Genomic DNA, 19,636 nt, shown 5'->3' on the forward strand with positions numbered 1-19,636 from the left:
ACACAGTTGGCAAACTTTGTCAGGCACCTACTAAGTGCAGCAAAAAAGGAAGGCAGCCCCTGCCCCCAGGAGGCTTGCATTCTAATGGAAGAAAATGGGGAGTTAAAAAGTAGGAAGAGGGAGGGCACAAAGTGCAGTCAGAAGGCCTGAGTCCTTCCTCGTGGATGTTCCAGGAGGCAATCGCCGATGGGAGGAGGGATATTTCAGGGGAAGAGTCGGCTGAGTAGGCAGAAGAAACACAGTGGGACTAACTGCCCATCCAGGCCTTCCAGCCACCTTCCAGAAAAGCAAAGCGGGGCCCTGAGGCTCCGCGGCATCAGGGTAGGGTGCTCCCCTTCTCCCCCACCAAGGGAGCCCCAGACCCAGCTCCTCCAGGTATCCCAGGCCCCCTCTTCTCCTGAAGCCACTCACCCACCACCACAGCACTCCTTCCTAAAGAGCCTGGACCAGGCAACAAAATAGGGTGCTGCCTATTGATGATGCCCCTAAGAGCCAGAGGGGACCCTGAGCTGATCCCCCTCCGCCCCACACTCCCAAACCCTGTCCTATCTTCAATAATATGTATTAGTGCAATAAATATTTGCTGAGTGCCTACCATGTGCTGGGCACTGTGCTAAGACCTGGGGATGAAAAGAGGCAAAAGACAGTCCCTGCTGTCATGGAGCTTACAATCAAAGAGAAAGAACTGGAAAGCCTCAGATTCCATCTAGACCAACCCTCTCACTTCACAGATGAAGAAATGAGGTTCGGCAGGGTTAAGTGACCTGCCCAAGGTCATGCTGGCATCTCAGCTCTAAAGCCCACCGCATTCCCCAGTGGTCCTGGCCTAGCCATAGCACCCTCCCATTTGACACAAGCATAAGGGAGGGCGGGATTTTGTTTTATCTTGGCAGTCCCAGGATGGGGTAGAGCCAGCCTCAGAGACAGAAGTCTCACCCCTGACATGCTGACTGTGTAACCCTAACCCCTTAGTGCCCCGGCAGCTGCAGCTGTCCTGGGCTGAGCAGTCCCAGGGTGGGGGGTCCCCACTCCAGGTCCTCTGCACACTGAGAACCAGCAGGCTCATAGGCCAGTGCCCAGATGGCACAGCACCTGTCCGCTCCCTGCAGTGCTGTCCAGAGCAGTCCCTCAGGCTGCTGGGGCCTGGCTTCCTCTGACATTAGGGAAGATTCCAGTGGGACACTGTGGTGCATTGGAATCACAGGACCGGGGTTCAAATCCTAGTTCTATGACCCACTGCCAGTGTGAGCTCCTCGGTACTGGAGAACCTTCTCATTCTCATCTCCCGCTCAGAACTCTCCGAGCTGCTTCGTCCTCCATCCACCCCATAAACCACAGACCCTCCCTCATCACGCCAAACTGCCTGTCCACACCCCACACTCCATCCTCACCCTGCCTGGAAAGCTTCCTCTTCTCACCTGAGCCTCAATTTCCCCAGCTTCCTCCAGGCCTCAGCCCAAATGTCATCTTCTACAGAAGGCCTTTCCTGGTCCTCTCGATGCCGCTACTTTCCTCTAAATGATATTTCATCTACTCTATAAACATAACGGATTCCTCGCCTGGAGCCTCCGGATGGCTGAGGGGGCCACGTGTGGGGAAATGGGAAGGAATGTCCCACCATTATTTTCACTAAGTTCTAGCTGAAATCGGTCATGTCCTTCAATCATTTAAAAACATTATTCTGGGTAGAGGTCCACTGGGCTCAGCCGGACTGCCCAAGGGGTCCACGCACCAAAAAAAGATGGCACTCCTGATCCAACGCTTGTGTGCCCTTATTTATTTCACACAGCGTTTCCCCATTGGCCTGGGAGCCCCCTGGAAATGGGCTGTGCCTTTCTGTGTCTCCCCACCACTTGGCACAGTGCTTAGTACACAGTGGGTGCTTAGTAAATGCTTGTGGAGGCCCCCTCTGCAGAGTGAGGAGGCTGCAGGTGTAAGGCCTGGTCCAGCTCCCACTCCACTCCATACCCAAGTCCTTCTGTCCCCTCATCACGTGCCCTCGCCATCTTTTTCCATGACACATTTCTTTTATGAAATCCTTTCCTCCAGTTCTTGGTACCCATGAAAGCAAGGGGAGGTGTCCTCCCTTCAGCTGCCAGGCTCCCAGGCTGCTGTTTGATGCCGCTGCCTCTTTAAAGGTCTCTCCTGGTCTGGGATGGATTCGTGCCCCGCTGGGAGAAGCCCTAAGGCCTCATTTTAATGGCCTTAATTTAAAGCAAAGCATCTCCTGGATGAACTGGGGAAAAGGTAACTGCTTTATAAAGCAAAGCAATCGATAGGAGACCTGCGCCCTTGGGAGAAAAGCCGGCATCAATTGTGTGCTTTCTGGAGGCACCGTCTCTCCCCCCTGCAGCTCCCAGCAGTGGGCTAAGGCATTGTACTTTCTTAATTAGAAGCCTCTGACTTTCCAGGGAAGGAGCCTTCAAGAGAGCCTCGGCATCAGCGGAGGGCCCCAGGGAAAGCAGCACCCCCCCCCCTTCAAGCCTGGGATGCTGTCTGGAAAACAAAGCCATCTCAAAGTAAAAGATGACTAGCCGCTCTGCCCTGCCCCCATCTCCACCGTCCAGAGGATCCAATAGCTCTGCCAGACATCCAAGTTTCCTCTGGCTGAAGTAAAACATAAAAATTCAGCTTTCTTTGTCAATGCAGCGTTGTGAATGTCAGTGCGGGGCTGATTCCTGCTCCCTGCTGAACCAAAGTACACACATGCTTAGGATCATGAAAAGCAGGAAATGGCAAGGCAGGATTGGAACTCTGGTCCTCAGACCCCCCCAACCCAGGCACACTCCCCACTGCACTACTCCACCCTGTTTCCTATTTATCCTACAAATTATTCCAAACTTGACTCTGGGCCTGGAAATCACAGGACTTTGGAAGTCATCTGGTCCTTTTACAGATGAGGAAACTGAGCCGGGTTGAGAGCCCACTTCCAGGGTCTGTTTTTAGGGGTGTATCTTGGAAACCTGTGTTGGGGATGAGTATGTGAGGTCTGCATTTACCCTGCAAGGCAAGAGCTGGCATCTGTAGGGAGCTTTACGGTGGGAGCTCACTGGGTGAGCCACATGGCACAGGGGACTGTCCAAACCCTACTTCTGCCGGGCCTGGCAGATGCATTCATCCCTCTGAGCCACTTCCTCATTTGTAAAATCCTACAAGATGGCCCCCAAGGGTACTTTGATCTCATGATACCTTTGGTGGGCAAAGTGCCTCCCCACCCTCACTGCTGAGCAGGGGAAGAAGGCACCCAAACAGCCCTCAATGAGACACAGTATGGTGAAGCCTGGGCAGCAGGGGGAAGGGCTGGCTCCTGGAAGGGAGAGGGGCTGCAGCAAAGGCCCAGGAAGGACTGACATGGTCCAGAAATGAGCCATGAATGAGTGTTGCCTCCATCAAACTGAGACCCAGGAAAGACCTTAGCTTAAAAAGGTCAAGGTCTCCCACTGCATCTGGGGCCATCTCCAGGCGTCCTGATCTATTTTATCTGGCCACTGGCCCCAGATGGTTCCGGAGGAGAAAGTGAGGCTGGGGGCCTTGCACAGCCCTCCCTCACTCAAATTCAACTCACTTGCAAGTTATGGCATCAGCTTCCTGATGTCACTGGTGCTTTTGCAGAATGAAGGACAAACGAGGGTGAGAAGCATGAGCTGCCTCACTAGGGACCCAGCTGGTCAGTTCCAGTTGGCCAGTGCTCTCCTTCCTTCCCCTCCTCTCCAGCCATCCACAAAGGGAATCATACTCTTACCTGCAGATCCTCTGCCCAAAGGAATATACATTTTGATCACTGCAACCTCACAAGATATCTTGGGGTTTATGGGCTGGATTTCTTTTTTATGGACCATGCCTTAAATCTAAATCACTCTGTCACTGACTGGCCTCCAACAGGTCCCAGCCCAAGCCTCACTCGGTCATTTTTTGAACCTCCATGGCTCAGAGTGAATGTAAATAGTAATTGCTTCTGTTTTGGCCAGACCCCCTGAGGGTCTTCCCCTCCTGGCCTGACTTTGTTTTGGGACTAAGTAAAAGGGACCATTCTCTGCCACATTTCTTGCCTTCCCTTAATCACGATTGGGCATTACCTTGGACAAACTGAGACCTGTCGAAGATCTTAGCTTAAAAAGGCCGAGGTCTCCCACTGCCCCATCTCCAGTTCTCCTGATCTGCATCTTACCACTGGCCCCAGATGGCTCCCGAGGAGCAGGTGAGGCCGGTGACCTTGCACAGCCCTGCGTCACTTAAATCCAATCCACTTGCATGGCATGGCATCAGTCACAGATGTCATGGTCCTCTTTGAGAAAGGACAAACCACAAGAAAGTCCAGGAGCTGGGCCTCCAGTGGCATCCATAATGGGCAGGAATGGGCCCTCCCACCTGGGCCCAGGAAGGAAACCCCACAGTTGAGCGAGTGACCTCTTGGTCACTTTTTATCACATTTTTTCATTCCTTTTTGAGTGAGCAACCCCCGCCAAAAAAAAGGAAGGAAAAAAATGGTGAGTGCTGCACCAGGCTTCCGGGGCTCAGCAACTCAAGCAGCTTCCAGGCGGGCTCTTGGCATATAACATATCCTGACTGGCTCCATTTACTGTCTTGAACCAATCACAGTAGCTGAGTGCTGGGGTGGGGGGAGCTGCGGGGCCTGGGTCAGGAGGCCCAAGGGTCTGGAGGTCACCTTCTAGCCCCGCCCCCAAGCTGCTGAATACGCCCGGCTTTCCTCACTCCCGTGGAATGCCTGGGCCACCTAGAGGTCCGCCATGGCCCAGCTGTGCCTGGAGCTTCTGGGCAGGGTGCCTTCCTTGTGCTGCTGGGAAAAATGCCCTCCTCAGTCCCCAGCAGACTGGGCTCCCAATAAGACACACAAGCCGCCATAGGGCACCTTTCACTGTTTTATGTAACAAAAGATCTGTTCTCAGCCCGCGGGGCATCCTTGTGGTCTGCGCTCGAGGCACACTGGGACAAAACACCGGCATAGGTCAGATAAAGCGGCTGCAGGCAGGGCAGAATCATTCACACTCATTAAAGAGAAGGGGCTAAGGACGGGTGGGCTTGCGGGGCCAGATGGACACCGCGCACAGCTGGTCTGTGACAGAAGGCAGCCACCCACCTGGGGTCTATGAGCTTGGACCGAGGGTCCCCCAAGTCTTGGTGCTATCGGAAGGCGCGCACTAAGCCTTGAGGGGCGCCCATACCTGTGTCTCCCTAGAACTGGCCTCCTCTGTCATCCCCGTATCTTATCTGGTGCATCTGACAACCTACACTTCTGAGGGGCTGGGGCACGGCCATGGGGAAGTGCCCCTGCATTAGCAGGAGCAGAGAGCCCAACACTGGATAACCGTGTGCACTGCCCCGAGGTGCTCGGTGACCTGTAGGGCATTAGGACCAAAGAAGCCAGCGGGGATTGCGTGGGACAATGGCGGGCAGACTCTCAGGGACTCCGGGCCTCTTAGGGGCGCTGGCTGATGCCCTGGAGCAGGCTCTCCTCTGCTGACTTCAAGAGAAACCTTTCTAAACAAATAGAAACTGGAAGTTAGAAAATAAAAGCAGAACAGTCTTTACACAGTAGGGCTCTGGGGCTTCTCATGCCCCTCTTCACCACGCTCTCCTACGAGCCACACCATGGAGGTGACGAGGCGGCCCCCACCCAGCTGGGCACGCGGCCCCCACAGGCGGCTCGGTCACAGCTCATCGTGTCTGGCCTCCTGGTCTTTCAACTTAAATTCGTCAGCTGTGACTTTGCCGTCTCCATTCCGGTCCTGGTTGGTGAACATGTTCTTCACGATCATCTCCGCGTCAAAGCCCGGTGCCAGCTTCCCCTTGCCAGATGCCACCTGCGCATGGATGTATTCTGAGAACTGTGGAGAAAAGGAAGAGGGGGAGCCTTCGTTCCGTGGACAACAGACACGCCCCCACCCGAGCCCACTCCTCAGGCAGGGGCTCAAACTGCATAACCAAGGGCATGTCACTTCCTCCCAGAGCCTCAGTTTCCCCATTTGTAAAATAAGGGGCTGGGAGTGGCTGGCCTCTGGGGGCGCCTCTTGCTCTCTAGGTCTTTGTGAAGAGGTCCCCACGGAGAAGGGACAGCTCCCATTCCACTTGGTCCCATAAGGCGAATGCTAAGGGCAAACTGAGGTCTGAGGACCATCCAGGCACGGCGCGCCCCTGGAGGCCTCTGCCAAGGGCAGCCTACAAGGTCAGCCCTTGTCCATCAGGCAGGGGCCACGCCGCCCAGTTACCTCCTCCAGAAGAACCTCTCCATCCCCATTCTTGTCGATCTCTTCAAAGAGGTTGGGGGACACCTCCTCGTTCCAGATAAACATGTAGCCTTCCGGCAGGCCCGACACCAAGTCAAGAAGTTCAATGTCAAAGACCAGCACAGCACTGCCCGGCACCTCTCCCGCTGTGGGAGCAAAGAAACCCTGTCAGGACTGCCCACCCCAGGGGAGTTGTGGTGTGGGAACTTCTTCCACAGCTGAGGCAGCTTATAGCACGGGAGACAGAAGACTGAGCCTGGAGCCAGGAAGACTTGAGTTCAAATTCAGCCTCCCACGCTTACTAGTTGTGTGACCCTGGGCAAGTCACACAACCTCTACCTGCCTCAGTCTCCTCAACTGTAAAATGGAGATCATAATGGCACCTACCTCACAAGCTTGTTGTGGATGAAATCAGATCATATTTATAAAAGTGCTTGGTACATAGTAGGTGCATACATATTTATGTATGAATGTTTCTTCCCTTCCCCCAATGCAAGTCACAACCAGTCTTTGTTCCACAGAGCAGACTGAGTGGAGTGGCCCAGGTCCCAGAGCTGATGAATGCCAGGTCTAAACCCACATCTCCTGGATTCCAAGCACAGAACTCCACCCCTTAAGGCATGTTCTCTCCCAATTAGCAGCATCTGTTAAGCATATCTACCAGGTACCAGGCTCCTGCGAAGCGCACAGAGACAAAGACTAACTGACCAGGCCTGGTCCCCCAGCTGCTCATGCTCTTAGAGACCAATTAATGAAACACCATCGTGAAGTCACAGGGCGTCCCCTCAGTGTGGGGACTCAACCTCCCTAAACCAGCCAGGGAAATGAAGTCCAACCAGTTAGAGGCCTGGGGAGGGAGACGCCCCAGGCACTCCTGAGCTCCACGGCTGGGCCCTGTGGGGTCACTGAGCCAGTCCTCAATCTTCCAAGACTCTTTATCCAAATAGAGAATGCCTGGGAGCACTAAAGCCTTTCCCTGGTCAATGGCCACAGCTCCAGGAATGAGAGGGGCTCGATCACAGGCTTCCCCAGCACCACCTGCCCCCAGCCATTGGTTAGGATTGTGGCTTTGGGAGGTGAAATTCATCTCAGCCAAGAACACTCTTTCTTTAAAGGGGTGGCTACAATATTTAGAGCAAGGCTTCAGGAAGCTCATTTTAACCAAATGCTAGATTTTTTTTTAAACTTTCAATTTTAAATGGAAAATAAGTAACATTCTAAACATCATGCCCCCTTCCCCTTCAGAAGGGAATGGAAAAAGTGATAAACTGGGATGACCCAGAGAGGTCAAGGCTGGTTCGGCCTCCACTTTCTTTGACTTACCCACTCCAGCCTCCCCATAGCCAAGGTGGGGGGGGATGACGACCGTCCGTCTCTCTCCAACACACATGTCTCGGAGCCCCATGTCCATCCCCAGCACAACCTGTCCCGATCCCAGAACGATATTATAGGTTTTGCCCAAATTAAGTCTGAAAAAAAGAAATGGAATGGTCTATGTTGGCAACTCGCAAATCTGTCAACAAAAAAAACCCAAAATTTGTGGGAGCGCTCCCCCGAGAATTCTCTGCTGCTGGTTGTTGCTGTATGAGACACTGTTCTCAGACCCAGCCAACATTGAGCTAAGCTTCTGACTTCTGGGGCCAGAAGCCCTGCCCTTTCCCTTGAGGGGGCCGGGGGGATGGGCAGAAGCCTGGGGCTCCCTCCTCCTTCTCTCCAGCTGGAACCTTCCCTTTCTTTTAATATGTGCCAAACAGGGTGTGTTTAAAAGTATGAAAGTGCAGCCAACAGAGTGTGTATGTGTGTGTGTATGTGTGTGTGATCTCACAGAGAAATCCCCAGGTCCACAGGAATGCCCCCTCCTGCTAGAGCACAGCCCCAGAGTGGGACTAGTGAATCTGACCAGTGGGGCATTGTGGATTGAGTGCTGGAGTCAGTAAGTCCTGGGTTCATATCCTGCTTCTGAATCTCACAAGTTGCATGTGATCATGGAAAGCGGTTCGGGAGCTTTGAAGTGGCACAGAAATGCCAGTTAGGTTAATTATCAGAAATCCATGATAGCTGTGCTAGGAATCTGTCTGATGCTCTGTTGCTGCCCAAAATACACAGCAAGCTGTCCCCAGAGCCAGGAAAGCCAGAGGCCAAGTCCTGCTGCTAGCACACACTGACAGAGTGACCCTGGGTGAGTCAGTGACCCTTCAGGCTCAGGCAAGGGGGGCTTCCCCATCTCCAAGTCCTGATTTTAAATGCACAAAGCCAAAGAGAGGATGGTAAAGGAAACCTATCACGTTGAAATGGGCCTCAGAAACTCTCCAGACCATCAGCTGCAGGGCAGATGCCAATGTGCCACGGGCTGATGGTCCACTCAGCAGGGAGAGCCTCACGCCAAAGAAATCACAAGGCCAGCCCTACTTCTTCCACAGCTCACTTCATCATTTCAGCCCTCCTGAGCTTTGACTGTCTGACAGGATGGCTTCTGCCCAGCAGAGCTTAAATTGGCATCCTAAAGCCCAGGAACCAAAATGTCCATGGCCCAAGCCGGCTGTCCACTGATACAGATCACAGTCCTCACGAGCTTCATGAAGTCTCAGCTTCAGAAGCTATGAATGGAAATAATGCTGAGCTGATGGCCCTGGGCACCAAGCTTGGGAGGCCTGCCTGGCCTGGTAAAGAGAAAGCCTGAGAACAGGGAGAAGAAAGGAAATCCCTCCTGTGACTGGGAGACGTAGAGGCCAACTGCACCAGTAATCAACCTACATTCTGCAGGGTTCAAACCATATTTTTTTGTAAAGGTGAGCGATTCCTTCTTGGCCAGAACAGTGCATCCTTCCCCATAACAAGGGACTTTGAATGGCCTGTACATAGCATCATGGCTCTAAAGCTAGACAGGTACCAAAAAAACAAGGCAGGGAGAGCTAGAAAGAGAAGTTCCGTCTAAAGTGTCTGCAGACGGGATAAAATACTTGGGAGTCTACGAGCCAAGTGTCAGGAACGATATGAACACATCACAAAATGCTCTTCACCCAAATAAAGACAGATCTAAATAACTGGAGGAATGTTAATTTCTCATGGGTAAACCAAACCAATGTAATAAAAATTACAATATTCACTCAATTAATGTTTGTCCTCTCAGCCAATCTGCAAGACATGAGGAGACATCTCAGAATCATTTTAATTTGTACTTTGCTTGGATGATGGTCATGTACAGTTTGCGGTCTGTCTTTGGGGAAAGCTTTGTCTAAATCCTTTGACCACTAATCCACTGGAAAAAGGTCTTAGCATTCTGTATCGGCATCATTTCTCTCATGGTTTATTTCCTCTAACTTAAGGTCATTTTTTCTGTCACTTTTAGTCTTCTCCCAAAGTCTAAGTTTTATTTTCAAGGGAATATCATTTGAAACATCCACTTACACTCTCCAGGCTGCTGTTCATAGTGCCAGGCACTGCTGACCTACTGTCTAGCTAACCACGAAAAACAACCCCTTTCTCATAACAGGCAAGACCCTGTTTCCATTATTTAAAAACAAAGGTTTAAACCCCAAAGAAGCAAGATCTCAGTAAATCCATCTCATCCTGATATTTTAGCCACATACAAGTGAAGTTCAAGGCATATGTAACAGTGTCACAAACCCCAAATTACTGTGGACAGAGACTTCTCTGAGAAACTGTGAATGAAGTAAATGGGCTCAGATGGAACAGGGCACCCTGAGCCCCCGACAGGAAAAGGCCCATCCCCCAGGGTCAAGGTCTTGCTCCTTCCCCAGTACGGGCAAGGACATCATCGGTCGCCTGGTCTCACCCTGACCTGCGTCCTCCAAACAGTGGCAAGGGGCCATGCGGCCTTCTCAGGGAGATGGTGATGATTTCTCTGCCTCCTCTCCCCACAAGCTCTCCCAAGGTGATGAAACTCCCTCCCCCAGTGCAGGTCAGCCCCAGGAGGCCTGGAAGGTTCAGAGTCCCCCAGCCCTTGAGAATCAGGGCCAAGCCATGCTCTTGCTAGTTCCTGGGCAGGGCCCCTCCTTTTAGACCCTGCTGTCTCTGTTCCTAGATGAAGACATATATCCTTTATATGTATACAACACTGGGGTCATGATTACACTGTCCCTGAGACATGGGAAAGGCTCCCCTTCCGAGGTCATGGGCACCTCTGTTCTCTCAAACTACCCGAGGGACCCAATGGCTCATGGGAAGCAGGCACCCCTGAGAGCCCTGCTGCTGTCCCTCCCCGTGGCCCCTGGGAGCCCACTCACGTGGAGTCCAGCCTCGTGCCGTCCATGAGGGAGGCATTGTAGTGATACTTGAGGTAATCTCCTTTCTTGCTGAGGACTGAGCAGTTGTCGGGCTTATACCGTGAAGTGATGTTGACAGAGTCCGAAGGGTTGTGGAAATCAATGATGTGAATGTCAAAGACCAAGACCGCAGAGCCGGGGATGTTCCCTGCAGGGAAGGAGGAGGCATCAGGTGGGAGCAGAGCCGGGCTGAGCCCTGCCCTCAGGGGCGTGCTCTCCCAAGGGGATGGGCTACCACAGGCCAGCAGGTAAGGAAGCCCTGGCCACTTAACGTGCCCGTGAGGAGCAGCTGCTGGCAGAGCCTGGCAGCAGAACCTCAGGGACACCGAGGGCTTCCAAAGGTGCAAGTGGAGAAGAGGGAGACCTTCTGGCCTCCTGGGGCCCCTGGTCTGTACAAAGGGACAGAAGCAGGAGGGGAAGCTCAGGATCCCAGAGCGGCCAGTGTGAATGGAAGCCCCCAGGACAGGCAACTGGTCTTGAAAAGGAGGCCCCAGCTGAGTCACAGAGGGACTCTGCGGTTCATGGTTCAGACACAGGGACACGGACAGACAATGACATGGGCAGAAGAGGAAGAGGAGGAATGAGAGGCTGGGGGCAGGAAGTCCAAGGAGGAGGCCACTGCAAGGCCAAAGTCCATAAGGGTGAGAGCATGGAGTGGAAAGACTGTGAAGGCAAAATCGACAAGACAAGGCAAAGGATAGGACTTTGGGGAAGCAAATCAGAAGAGAAAAGGACAACACGGGGGATGCTGGGTTTTCACACAAACAGGAAAATCTGGAGGAGAGTGGGTTTTAGGGGTGGGGGAAGCCTGTGGGGTCTTCCTGACTCCTTTATGACAAGAAATGAAAGGAGGAATGAAGCTGTTCTGCCGGCCACACCCCGCCTCCCTTCCCAGCTGACCCTACCCCAAAAGGCAGCTCCTCTCCCTGCTCCCAGGCCTAGCCAGGAACCCCAGAACCCCAGATCTGGTGCTGGCCCCCCAACCCTGAACTGTGCTAGAGCACCCCAACCTCAGTGTAAAGGGGAGAGCTCGTGGCTGGGGAGGGACCCCCAAGTATCCCAGCCCCCAGGACCTTTCCCCACTGGCTCAGCTGGGCCACAGATGTCACACATTCTCCCAAGGGCGCTAAGGCCCTGCTCTAGGAAGGGCGGAGGAAGGAGCTCCAAGAGCATCCGAACGCATCCCTGGTCTCATGCCTAGCGACATGGTGCTGGACGAGGCTGCCAGCTATGGAGAAGGCCACAGGGGCCTGCCTGAGCCCAAAGGCAACCGCTCACTGAATTTTGCCTTGCACCTAAAAACCGCCTAAGGAGGGAAACATCCCAGCAAACAGGCCCCTTTTCCTGTCTCATTCCAGGCTTTGTGCCGCCAGCACCCAGCATGGCAGCCAGCACCCAGCAGGTGCCTAATCCATAAACGTTGCTTAGGTGATTTTTTTAAGGAGAAGGGGCAAGGGAAGTGGCCTAGAAGTGCTTCCTCCTTTGTATCTGTGACTAAGCAAACAGCCAGCATTCACTAAGGGCTTACTCTGGGCCATGCACTGGAGATACAAAGGAAAAAATAAATACATCCTGACCTAATCTGAATGGGACAAATGCCCTCCAGGTCAGTAGGTACTCCATGGCACACACATAAAGGAAATACATGGTTGACCTTAGAGGGGAAAAGGCAGGAGGACAGGAAAGGCCTCCTGAAAAAGGTGGGATCTGAGCTGAGCCGAGTATAACACTAAGGGAATTTGGAGATCTTCCCTGCCCCTTAATGGACCTCAGGTGGAACCCAAGAGGAGGGGCTGGACTGGGGAGAGGCTTGTTCAGGAAGGCAGGGCGTGAAGTGGGTCACAAAGGTTGTGATGTCCTCTGACCCTGAAGAAGGGTATATGTACTCTGAGGTGAGGTTTTGCTTTGGGGCTTACTTATGGAGGAATTGACCAGATGTGGCCAGATGAGACTGGGCAGCCATTGAGCCCCCCGGCTTTGAAAATCCAGATGTTGGTGCTTCTCTCTCTCTGGTAGCTATGTATGTACATAATGGTCAGACAGCTGGAAGCCCTGCCTGTCAGTCTGACGAACTGTATCATTTTCTATGCATTTTTTGTCTGCTTCTAATTTCTGCTTGTATTTTCTGAAGTTCAGGGTGCCGACTTTTCCCCTGAACTAAGTGAATGATATATATGTTTGATTAAAGTAAGACTGCTAACCCTTTTTGAGTTACTTTCCTTTAGAAAACCAGATCAAAGAACCTGTGCTAGCAGCCATCCTGGGTATGCTAGGGTGCTTGCTGCTACACCAAGAAAGAGAGGTGAGGAGGAAAGAGCAGTCCAGGCGTGGGCCACTGCCAGGGCAAAGACATGGAGACTGGAGATGCACAATAGGTTGCTGGACCACAGGAAGGGTAGAGGGAAGAACTGAGCAAAGACCTTTTGTGTCTGTGTTCTGACCTGGAATGCAGCTTATCAAACCTTTTAGCTCCTGAAACACAGCCACTGTTAGCCCAAGAACACGGGTTGACTTGGGGAAGGTCTGAGGGGAAAAGCAATGCTCACCTCGCCCTTCTTCTCCATACCCCAGGTGAGGTGGGATGGTGATGCGGCGTCGTTCCCCAATGCAAACGCCAAGCAAGCCTTCGTCCATCCCGGCAATCACGTAGCCCTGCCCAATGTAGGTGTCAAATGTGCGGTTCCGGGAATAGCTGGTCAAACACACAAACTGACCTGGTCAGGAAAGATCTCCCCTTCCCAAAGAGGGTCACAGGGCCTAGTTGGGAGGCCCCCCCAATACAATAAAGTTCAAGCTCTGCCCCCACTTTCCTGGTAAGGGCCTGCCTTATCCAGGATCAGACCTGGGACTCAAGCCCAGGTCCCACATCTACTCATTCTGCACTCCAAGGACTCACTCGGCTGCACTGACTGGATGGAGGGTTCAGGCCCCAACACAAGGCATGATAAGCAAGGCCAGGAGGATGTGCTACCCCAGGGTCTGCAGGCCCAGGCTGGGCGACCACTGGCCTGGAAGGCTGCTGCACCTATCTCAGGACATGGGGAGCCGGACAGTCCCTGAGGTCCCTACCAACTTGGAAACTGGACGGGAGCCCAGGGCTCATCCTACTGCACCAAACGGATATATCAGATCAATAACGCCTATGAGAACTGAGAATTCAGCTTGGTGACCGACTCGGCCTCATACAGAGATAGACCTGGGGCTTTCACATCAAGGGCGTTCCCCAAAGTGGGACCCAGGCCCAGGCTCTGCATGAGCACGCTTTGCTGTGGACAGTGTGAGACTGCAAAGACGCAGAGACTGTGAGAGGCAGAAGCATTCTAGGCAGGGGAAACAGCCAGAGAGGTGGGGGTGAAAGCTGGGCTGGGAGCAGAGCACCCAGAATGGCGAGCCAGACCCTCAGGGGAAGCCCACAAACAGACCCTGGCCCAGGGACCGGCAGAAGACAGTCTTTAATGGGCAGCAGGGAAGGCCGCTGCATTACCTGGAGTCAAACAAGGTGCCGTCCAGGAGGGAAGCATTGTAGTGGTAGCGGAGGAAGTCCCCAGGGCGGCTTCTGCGCTCACAGTCTTCTGGCAAAAACGTGTTCTCAATGGCGATGCTGTCTTTGGGATTGTGCAGATCCAGCAAGGCCACGTCGAACACCAGAGAGGCCTGCCCAGGAATGTCTTTGCCTGGAGGGGCAGGGAAGGGTGGCGTCACACCGGGACCTGCACTAAGCTGCTGCCCTCTAGCCTCTCACCTATGCTAGGGTTCCAGGGCGGGGATTCATTCTCCCCTTGAGGTCTGGAGCCCCTGCTGCAGGCTGGACACTGGGCAAGGTGCAGAAGTGGGCCCCAACCTGCCCTCAGGGGGCCAGGACATAAACACAGGGCCTTCAGGAGGGTGTCTGCATCTCAAACATCTTCAGTGGTGAGTAGTCTATGCCCACACTGCATGAGGGAGCTATACCCACATGTGGGGACAGGAGGCCTGGGCCTCACCTAGCTTCATGCAGATCTCCAAGGAGTCCATAGGGACAACAGTGACTCAGCGGTCAGGCCCCCAGGACCCAACCTAGACCAGGGAGGCCCAGAGCCTTTGGTTGGGGGACTATGGGGGACAGAGGGAGAAGTGTGAGTGGTGCGTGCACACACAGGCAGACACACGGGGCTGTGTGCATCTTGTGGCACTCCAGATGCCTTTCAACAATGTAAGTCAGACATTAAAGGTGGCGGCAGCACATTCCAAGTTTCTAAGCACAGATAATAAGGAAATGTCTTACATAATGGCATATATGTAGCCTGTATCAAATTGCTTACTGCCTTGGAGAGGGAGAAAGGTGGTGAGGGAGGGAAGAGAAAGTTTGGAACTCAAAAAAATTTTTAAATAAATGTTACAAATTGCCTCCATGTAATTGGGAACAAATCAAATATAATTTTAAAAAAGACAAATTTCTAAGCATAGAACAGATGATTAAGAAGCTTTTGAAAAAGAAAGATTACAGGGAATTGTTATTTACAAAAACCTCCAATTTTTCAGAAGAAAAAGGCAAAAACTCCATCTCTCATCTATGGCAGACTAGGAAAAATTACTAGCCCTAAAGCAAGCTGTAATTAACTCTTTCTTTTTTTTTCCACTCTGCATACACTGACATTTTATTGCTATAAATTGCCATTCTCAGGAGAGTGATGATAATGGCTTAAGAGATGACAATCCTTGTAGCAATCCATATACTTTATCCTCTTCACCATTAAAATATATCAAGTTGTGAGAAATAATTATCTGAGATTCTTTAGAGTTGAAGATCGTGTAAATAGCATGCATCTCTCCTGAAGAGCCAGCAGGGATAATTGTGATATATCGCTTTTTATCTTCAGAAAATTCATAGGATTTGCAGTTTTTCACATGTGGGGATTCTTGAAATTTTAGCAAAAATGTTGCTGCCATAATGAAATATTACTCAACATTGGGCTGAAAGATTCCCAGTCTCGTGTCAACAGGGACTCACTCCTTCTCGATCTGTCTGTCACACCCGGCAGCAGCTCCTCATCTGACCCTTTACACTTGTGCTCTAGCTCTGTGAGCATTTCCTGCAGATCTCGGATTTGCTGCTCCAGTTTGGCCTCCCACTCCTTCCTATGCTGGAACATCTTGGAGATCTCCCTGGCCTCCCTCTTCTTTAGCGGCTGGAACATCTCCATTTCCTGCTCATTGAGCATTCCTAAACCATCCCCAACTGCTTCATCTTCCTCACTCTCTGGCTCAGACTCTGACCCCGAGGCTCCCACTCCAGAAGCTCTTCAATGCCCTGCTCCTCATCCTCTGGATCCTCTCTTGGGGTTTTGAATAGTGCAGGAATACAGGCTTTGAGCATAGCTCTGAGGTTCTCATGATTGCTAGCCCACATCACACTCCAGGACAGCGGTCTCTCCATCTCCTTAGACAAAGTCTCCTCTAAACATTCTAAAAGTTCCCCCAAATTTTCCTGATAGATCCAGTGCTGCCTCTTGTAGAACTCTACTGCTCCCATATGGGTAAGAGGATATGGCCCTCATGCTCCTGGGATTCTGAGCAGGACAAACAGATTGGGGTCTCATCATCAAAACAAAACAACTTCTGTAGCTCCTGGTGCCTCTGACACTTGGGTTGTCCCTCCGGTTCCTGGAGAAGGTAAGACTCCATAAGCTTTACTGTGTCAGTTTGATTCAGAAGACTCACAGTAGGCTTATATTCTCTCAGCTGCAAGACTTCTCTGCACTTGGGGCAAGAGAAATGAATGGAATAGTTTCCCCAGCGTTTAAGACAAATTTGACAAAAACTACGTTCACAGTCAGTGGTGATTGGGTATCTGAAACATTGCAGGCAAATAGAACAGATAAATTCATCCAGGAGATTTTGAATCACCTCCTCGTCACCCACGGCTGGGAGTAACACTGGGATTGAAAACGTGGTGGAGATGTTATTCTGTAATTAACTCTTTAAACAATGTTCACTGACTCAAGGAAACCCAAATGGAATTCTGGGTCTATCCCTAAGGTCGGCAGATACTGAGCAGGAGCCAATAAGGACTGGCAGAGGGAGTTTCCTTACAGGGAGTTTCTGATATCAATGAAATCACAGTGCAGGTTTGGTCCAAAATGTGTCAAATATCATGCCAAGACAAAAGACCTCCAGGGATATCCACCTTCTTGGGGATACACCTGTATGTGGATAACTGAGAGCAGCAGCTAGCTGTAAAAATCAATCAATAAACCATCCTTCAGCCCTTAATCATGTAAGACTAACTGATCTGCCATCTTCACACTCCTCAATCTTCTTTCCCGTCTTGCTAAATGAGACCAGGGCGCGGGCACCAACCAGACGTCTTGCCAAGCGAGGCCGGGGAGCGGGCACCAGCCAGACATCTTGCCAAGTGAAGCTGGGGAGCAGGCACCAGCCAGATGTCTCACTAAGTGAGGCCGGGGAGGGGGCACCAGCTGGATGGAGGCAGCCCCACTACTATGCCTCATGCCTCACCTACTCCCAGACAGGGAAAGCCAGCACATGAACAAGTGTGGGCATGTGTGACCAGGGGCTAACAACCCCTTACGTGATGGAAAACGTCCAGTCCTTGAAGAACTGAGCCAGGCATCCAGCTCTGTCCTGGGGGGTCAGAGGGGGGAGGGTCTACCTATGCGTGCGCGCACACACACACACACACACACACACACACTCAACAAACACACACACTCACACTCACACACCCCCCCCTGGAGAGTGCTATGTGTCCTGCACACATGCATCCAATGCCTCAGCAGGGCCCAGGGAGGCCCCTGGATTCCCAAAGCCCAGGACGGCTGGTGGCCAGCCCCAGCCGGCCACCCCGAAGAGAAAGACCCCAAGGAGGGGGTCGGCGACAGAAGAGGAGGCAGACTGCCTCACTAAAGGAGGCTCATCCCTGGAGGTTCGGAACCCCAGCTGCAGAATGGGGCTACAGCATGTGAGAGAAAACTCTGCTAAGGGCCAGAGGGAAGCCTCTCACACTGGGGAAACCCTGGGTCTTTGAAAGTTGTTCTGTGCTTCTGCTGGCGAATCAACAAACATGCGGTGAGCGCCCGCTCTGTACCAGGCACTGCAGACAGAACTGTGGCGGTCCCTGTCCTCAAGGTGCTCATACTCCCACTGGGATAGGCCACAAGTTCACGCCTCTGTGAAAGTCTGCAGGCTACAGAGTGGCTCCAAGGCGCAGCGCCCCGCCCCCCAAGACAGGCACTACCCAGTTGACAGCCCCACTTCACATTGCTCTTCTTTGGGAGCTAGGGACAGAGAAGCCTTTCTAGAGCACCTGCTGCGTGCCTACCACAGGGCCATTAGCCCTCTGCCAATGGGATCTCACAAATGAGGAAGAGAGAGCTGAAGTCCCCTGCCCAGGCTCACAGCTAGAAGGGCCTGAGGCCAGATTCAAACCCAGGTCTTTCTGACCCCAGGACCCACGCTCCAGGTCCAAGTGTCTGAGGGGCTGTCACGGGTCAGATCTATGCATTGGCACCAAAGAGCGGGAGGGTGGAGTGGTGATTCACACATATAAATGACATCATATTGTCTGCCTTCTCCATGGGCAGAAGGGAAGGAGAGAATTTGGAACTCAAAATTTTCAAAGAAAGAACTGGTTAAAATAAACAAATAATAAATTAGCATACCCAATTAAAAAAAAACAAGTTAAATATATAAAGTAAAATTTTAAAAATGGACTAGACAAGCAGCCCTGAGGTCTCTTACACAGCTTTGGCCACGAATGCCTCTTGACCAGAATGCCACAGGAGGTCGCCAAGCCCCCCTCCCAAAGCTGCTGCAGCGCCACAGGCTCTGACGCACCAGCCAAGGGAGGACGCTGATATTATCAGTGACACATTAGTGAAACCAGTATTAAACGTGTTTATAACAAATTAATAATAAATGAATTCTCCTTCCCAGTAGGATACAGCTAGCACCTGACCCGCGTTTGCAATGATGCAGTGATTTGGCTTTAGCTTGGATTTGCGAGTGATCAGAGAAATAGTGCATTAGGCGCAATCTTCGCACTTCCTACATGCAACCATCACATTGACAGGTCGCCTTCACTATGGTTCCTGGCAGCCATTACCAAATGGGAGCGTGTTCATAGCTCTGTCGATACATCCGTGTACTAGCCTGGGCTACACCGACCCCCGAGAAGCATGAGGAATGGGAAGAAGAGAGAGGGAGGAAGCATGTCAGGGAGAAGGTCTGGAAACGAGTCAGCTCCGGTGACAGTATCTAGTGACAAGATGGTGGCAGGAAGGGGGGAGGCAAGAGGCAAAAGCATAGAGTGGCCACTCATTCCCTGGGGATTTCTGACTGGGGAGTGGCCTTTTTACCATATGTGTTTTGACTTAGCCAGACTTCCACTTGCCTTCCAAAATCCAAATATTCCAAAGACAATCTCCTTAAGCCTGGCAGGGTTTGACGTGGCCACAGCTGAATTCAGAACTGCTACAAAAACAGACAGGAGAAAACTCACCATCGCCATCTTCTCCATAGGCCAGAAAAGGTGGTATGGTGATGATCCGTTTTTCCCCCACACACATCCCCAGGAGGCCTTTGTCCATCCCAGGGATCAGCCAGCCAATCCCCACGTAGGTGTCATAAGTTTTCATCCGATTGTGGCTATCAAACAAAACGTGAGAGGAGGTGAGTCCTGAATCTTCGTGGCCCATCAGCCCGCTGGTCCATTAGTCACATGACCCCACACTCTAATGAGCATCTGCTCCCAACTCCTCAATGAGTATTCCTGAAGTTTATGAAGAAACCAACAAAGAACAAGCATTTACTAAATGCACATCGCTAGGCCCTGGGGTTACCAAGACAAAAACCACCAGGTCCTGATGCTCAGCTGACAGCTAGCATTCATTTTATCAGGGGAGATGATAAATATTTAAATATCTTATTTATCTTATTTAAGTATGTACAAAAGAAATATGTCTATATCCCAAAGAGATCAAATAAAAGAGAAAAGGAGCTATCTGTACAAAAACATTTGTAGTAACTCTTTTTTGGTGACAAAGAAACTGAGGGGATGCCCATGAACTGGGGAATGGCTGGACATATATGAATGTAGTGTAATAC

General features: G+C 51.8%; 1 protein-coding gene across 1 annotated transcript in view; it reads right to left on the reverse strand.

Annotated features, from left to right (window-relative positions):
• Positions 1-4,867: 4,867 nt before the first annotated feature.
• The window catches only part of FKBP9 (FKBP prolyl isomerase 9), a 30,785-nt gene continuing 16,016 nt past the window's right edge, over positions 4,868-19,636 (reverse strand). Inside the window, exons 4-10 of the mRNA XM_069084285.1 lie at positions 19,032-19,177; positions 14,016-14,205; positions 13,078-13,223; positions 10,493-10,679; positions 7,569-7,714; positions 6,228-6,391; positions 4,868-5,846 (exon numbers count right to left, since the gene is read on the reverse strand). Coding sequence (XP_068940386.1) covers positions 5,670-5,846; positions 6,228-6,391; positions 7,569-7,714; positions 10,493-10,679; positions 13,078-13,223; positions 14,016-14,205; positions 19,032-19,177 — 1,156 coding nt within the window. The 3' untranslated portion in view covers positions 4,868-5,669. The remainder of the gene's footprint in view (positions 5,847-6,227; positions 6,392-7,568; positions 7,715-10,492; positions 10,680-13,077; positions 13,224-14,015; positions 14,206-19,031; positions 19,178-19,636) is intronic.

Source organism: Petaurus breviceps, unplaced genomic scaffold, assembly GCF_028583685.1.
Source record: "Petaurus breviceps papuanus isolate PSGF00001 unplaced genomic scaffold, PetGlider_PUasm1.0 174, whole genome shotgun sequence".
Lineage (NCBI taxonomy): Eukaryota > Metazoa > Chordata > Mammalia > Diprotodontia > Petauridae > Petaurus > Petaurus breviceps.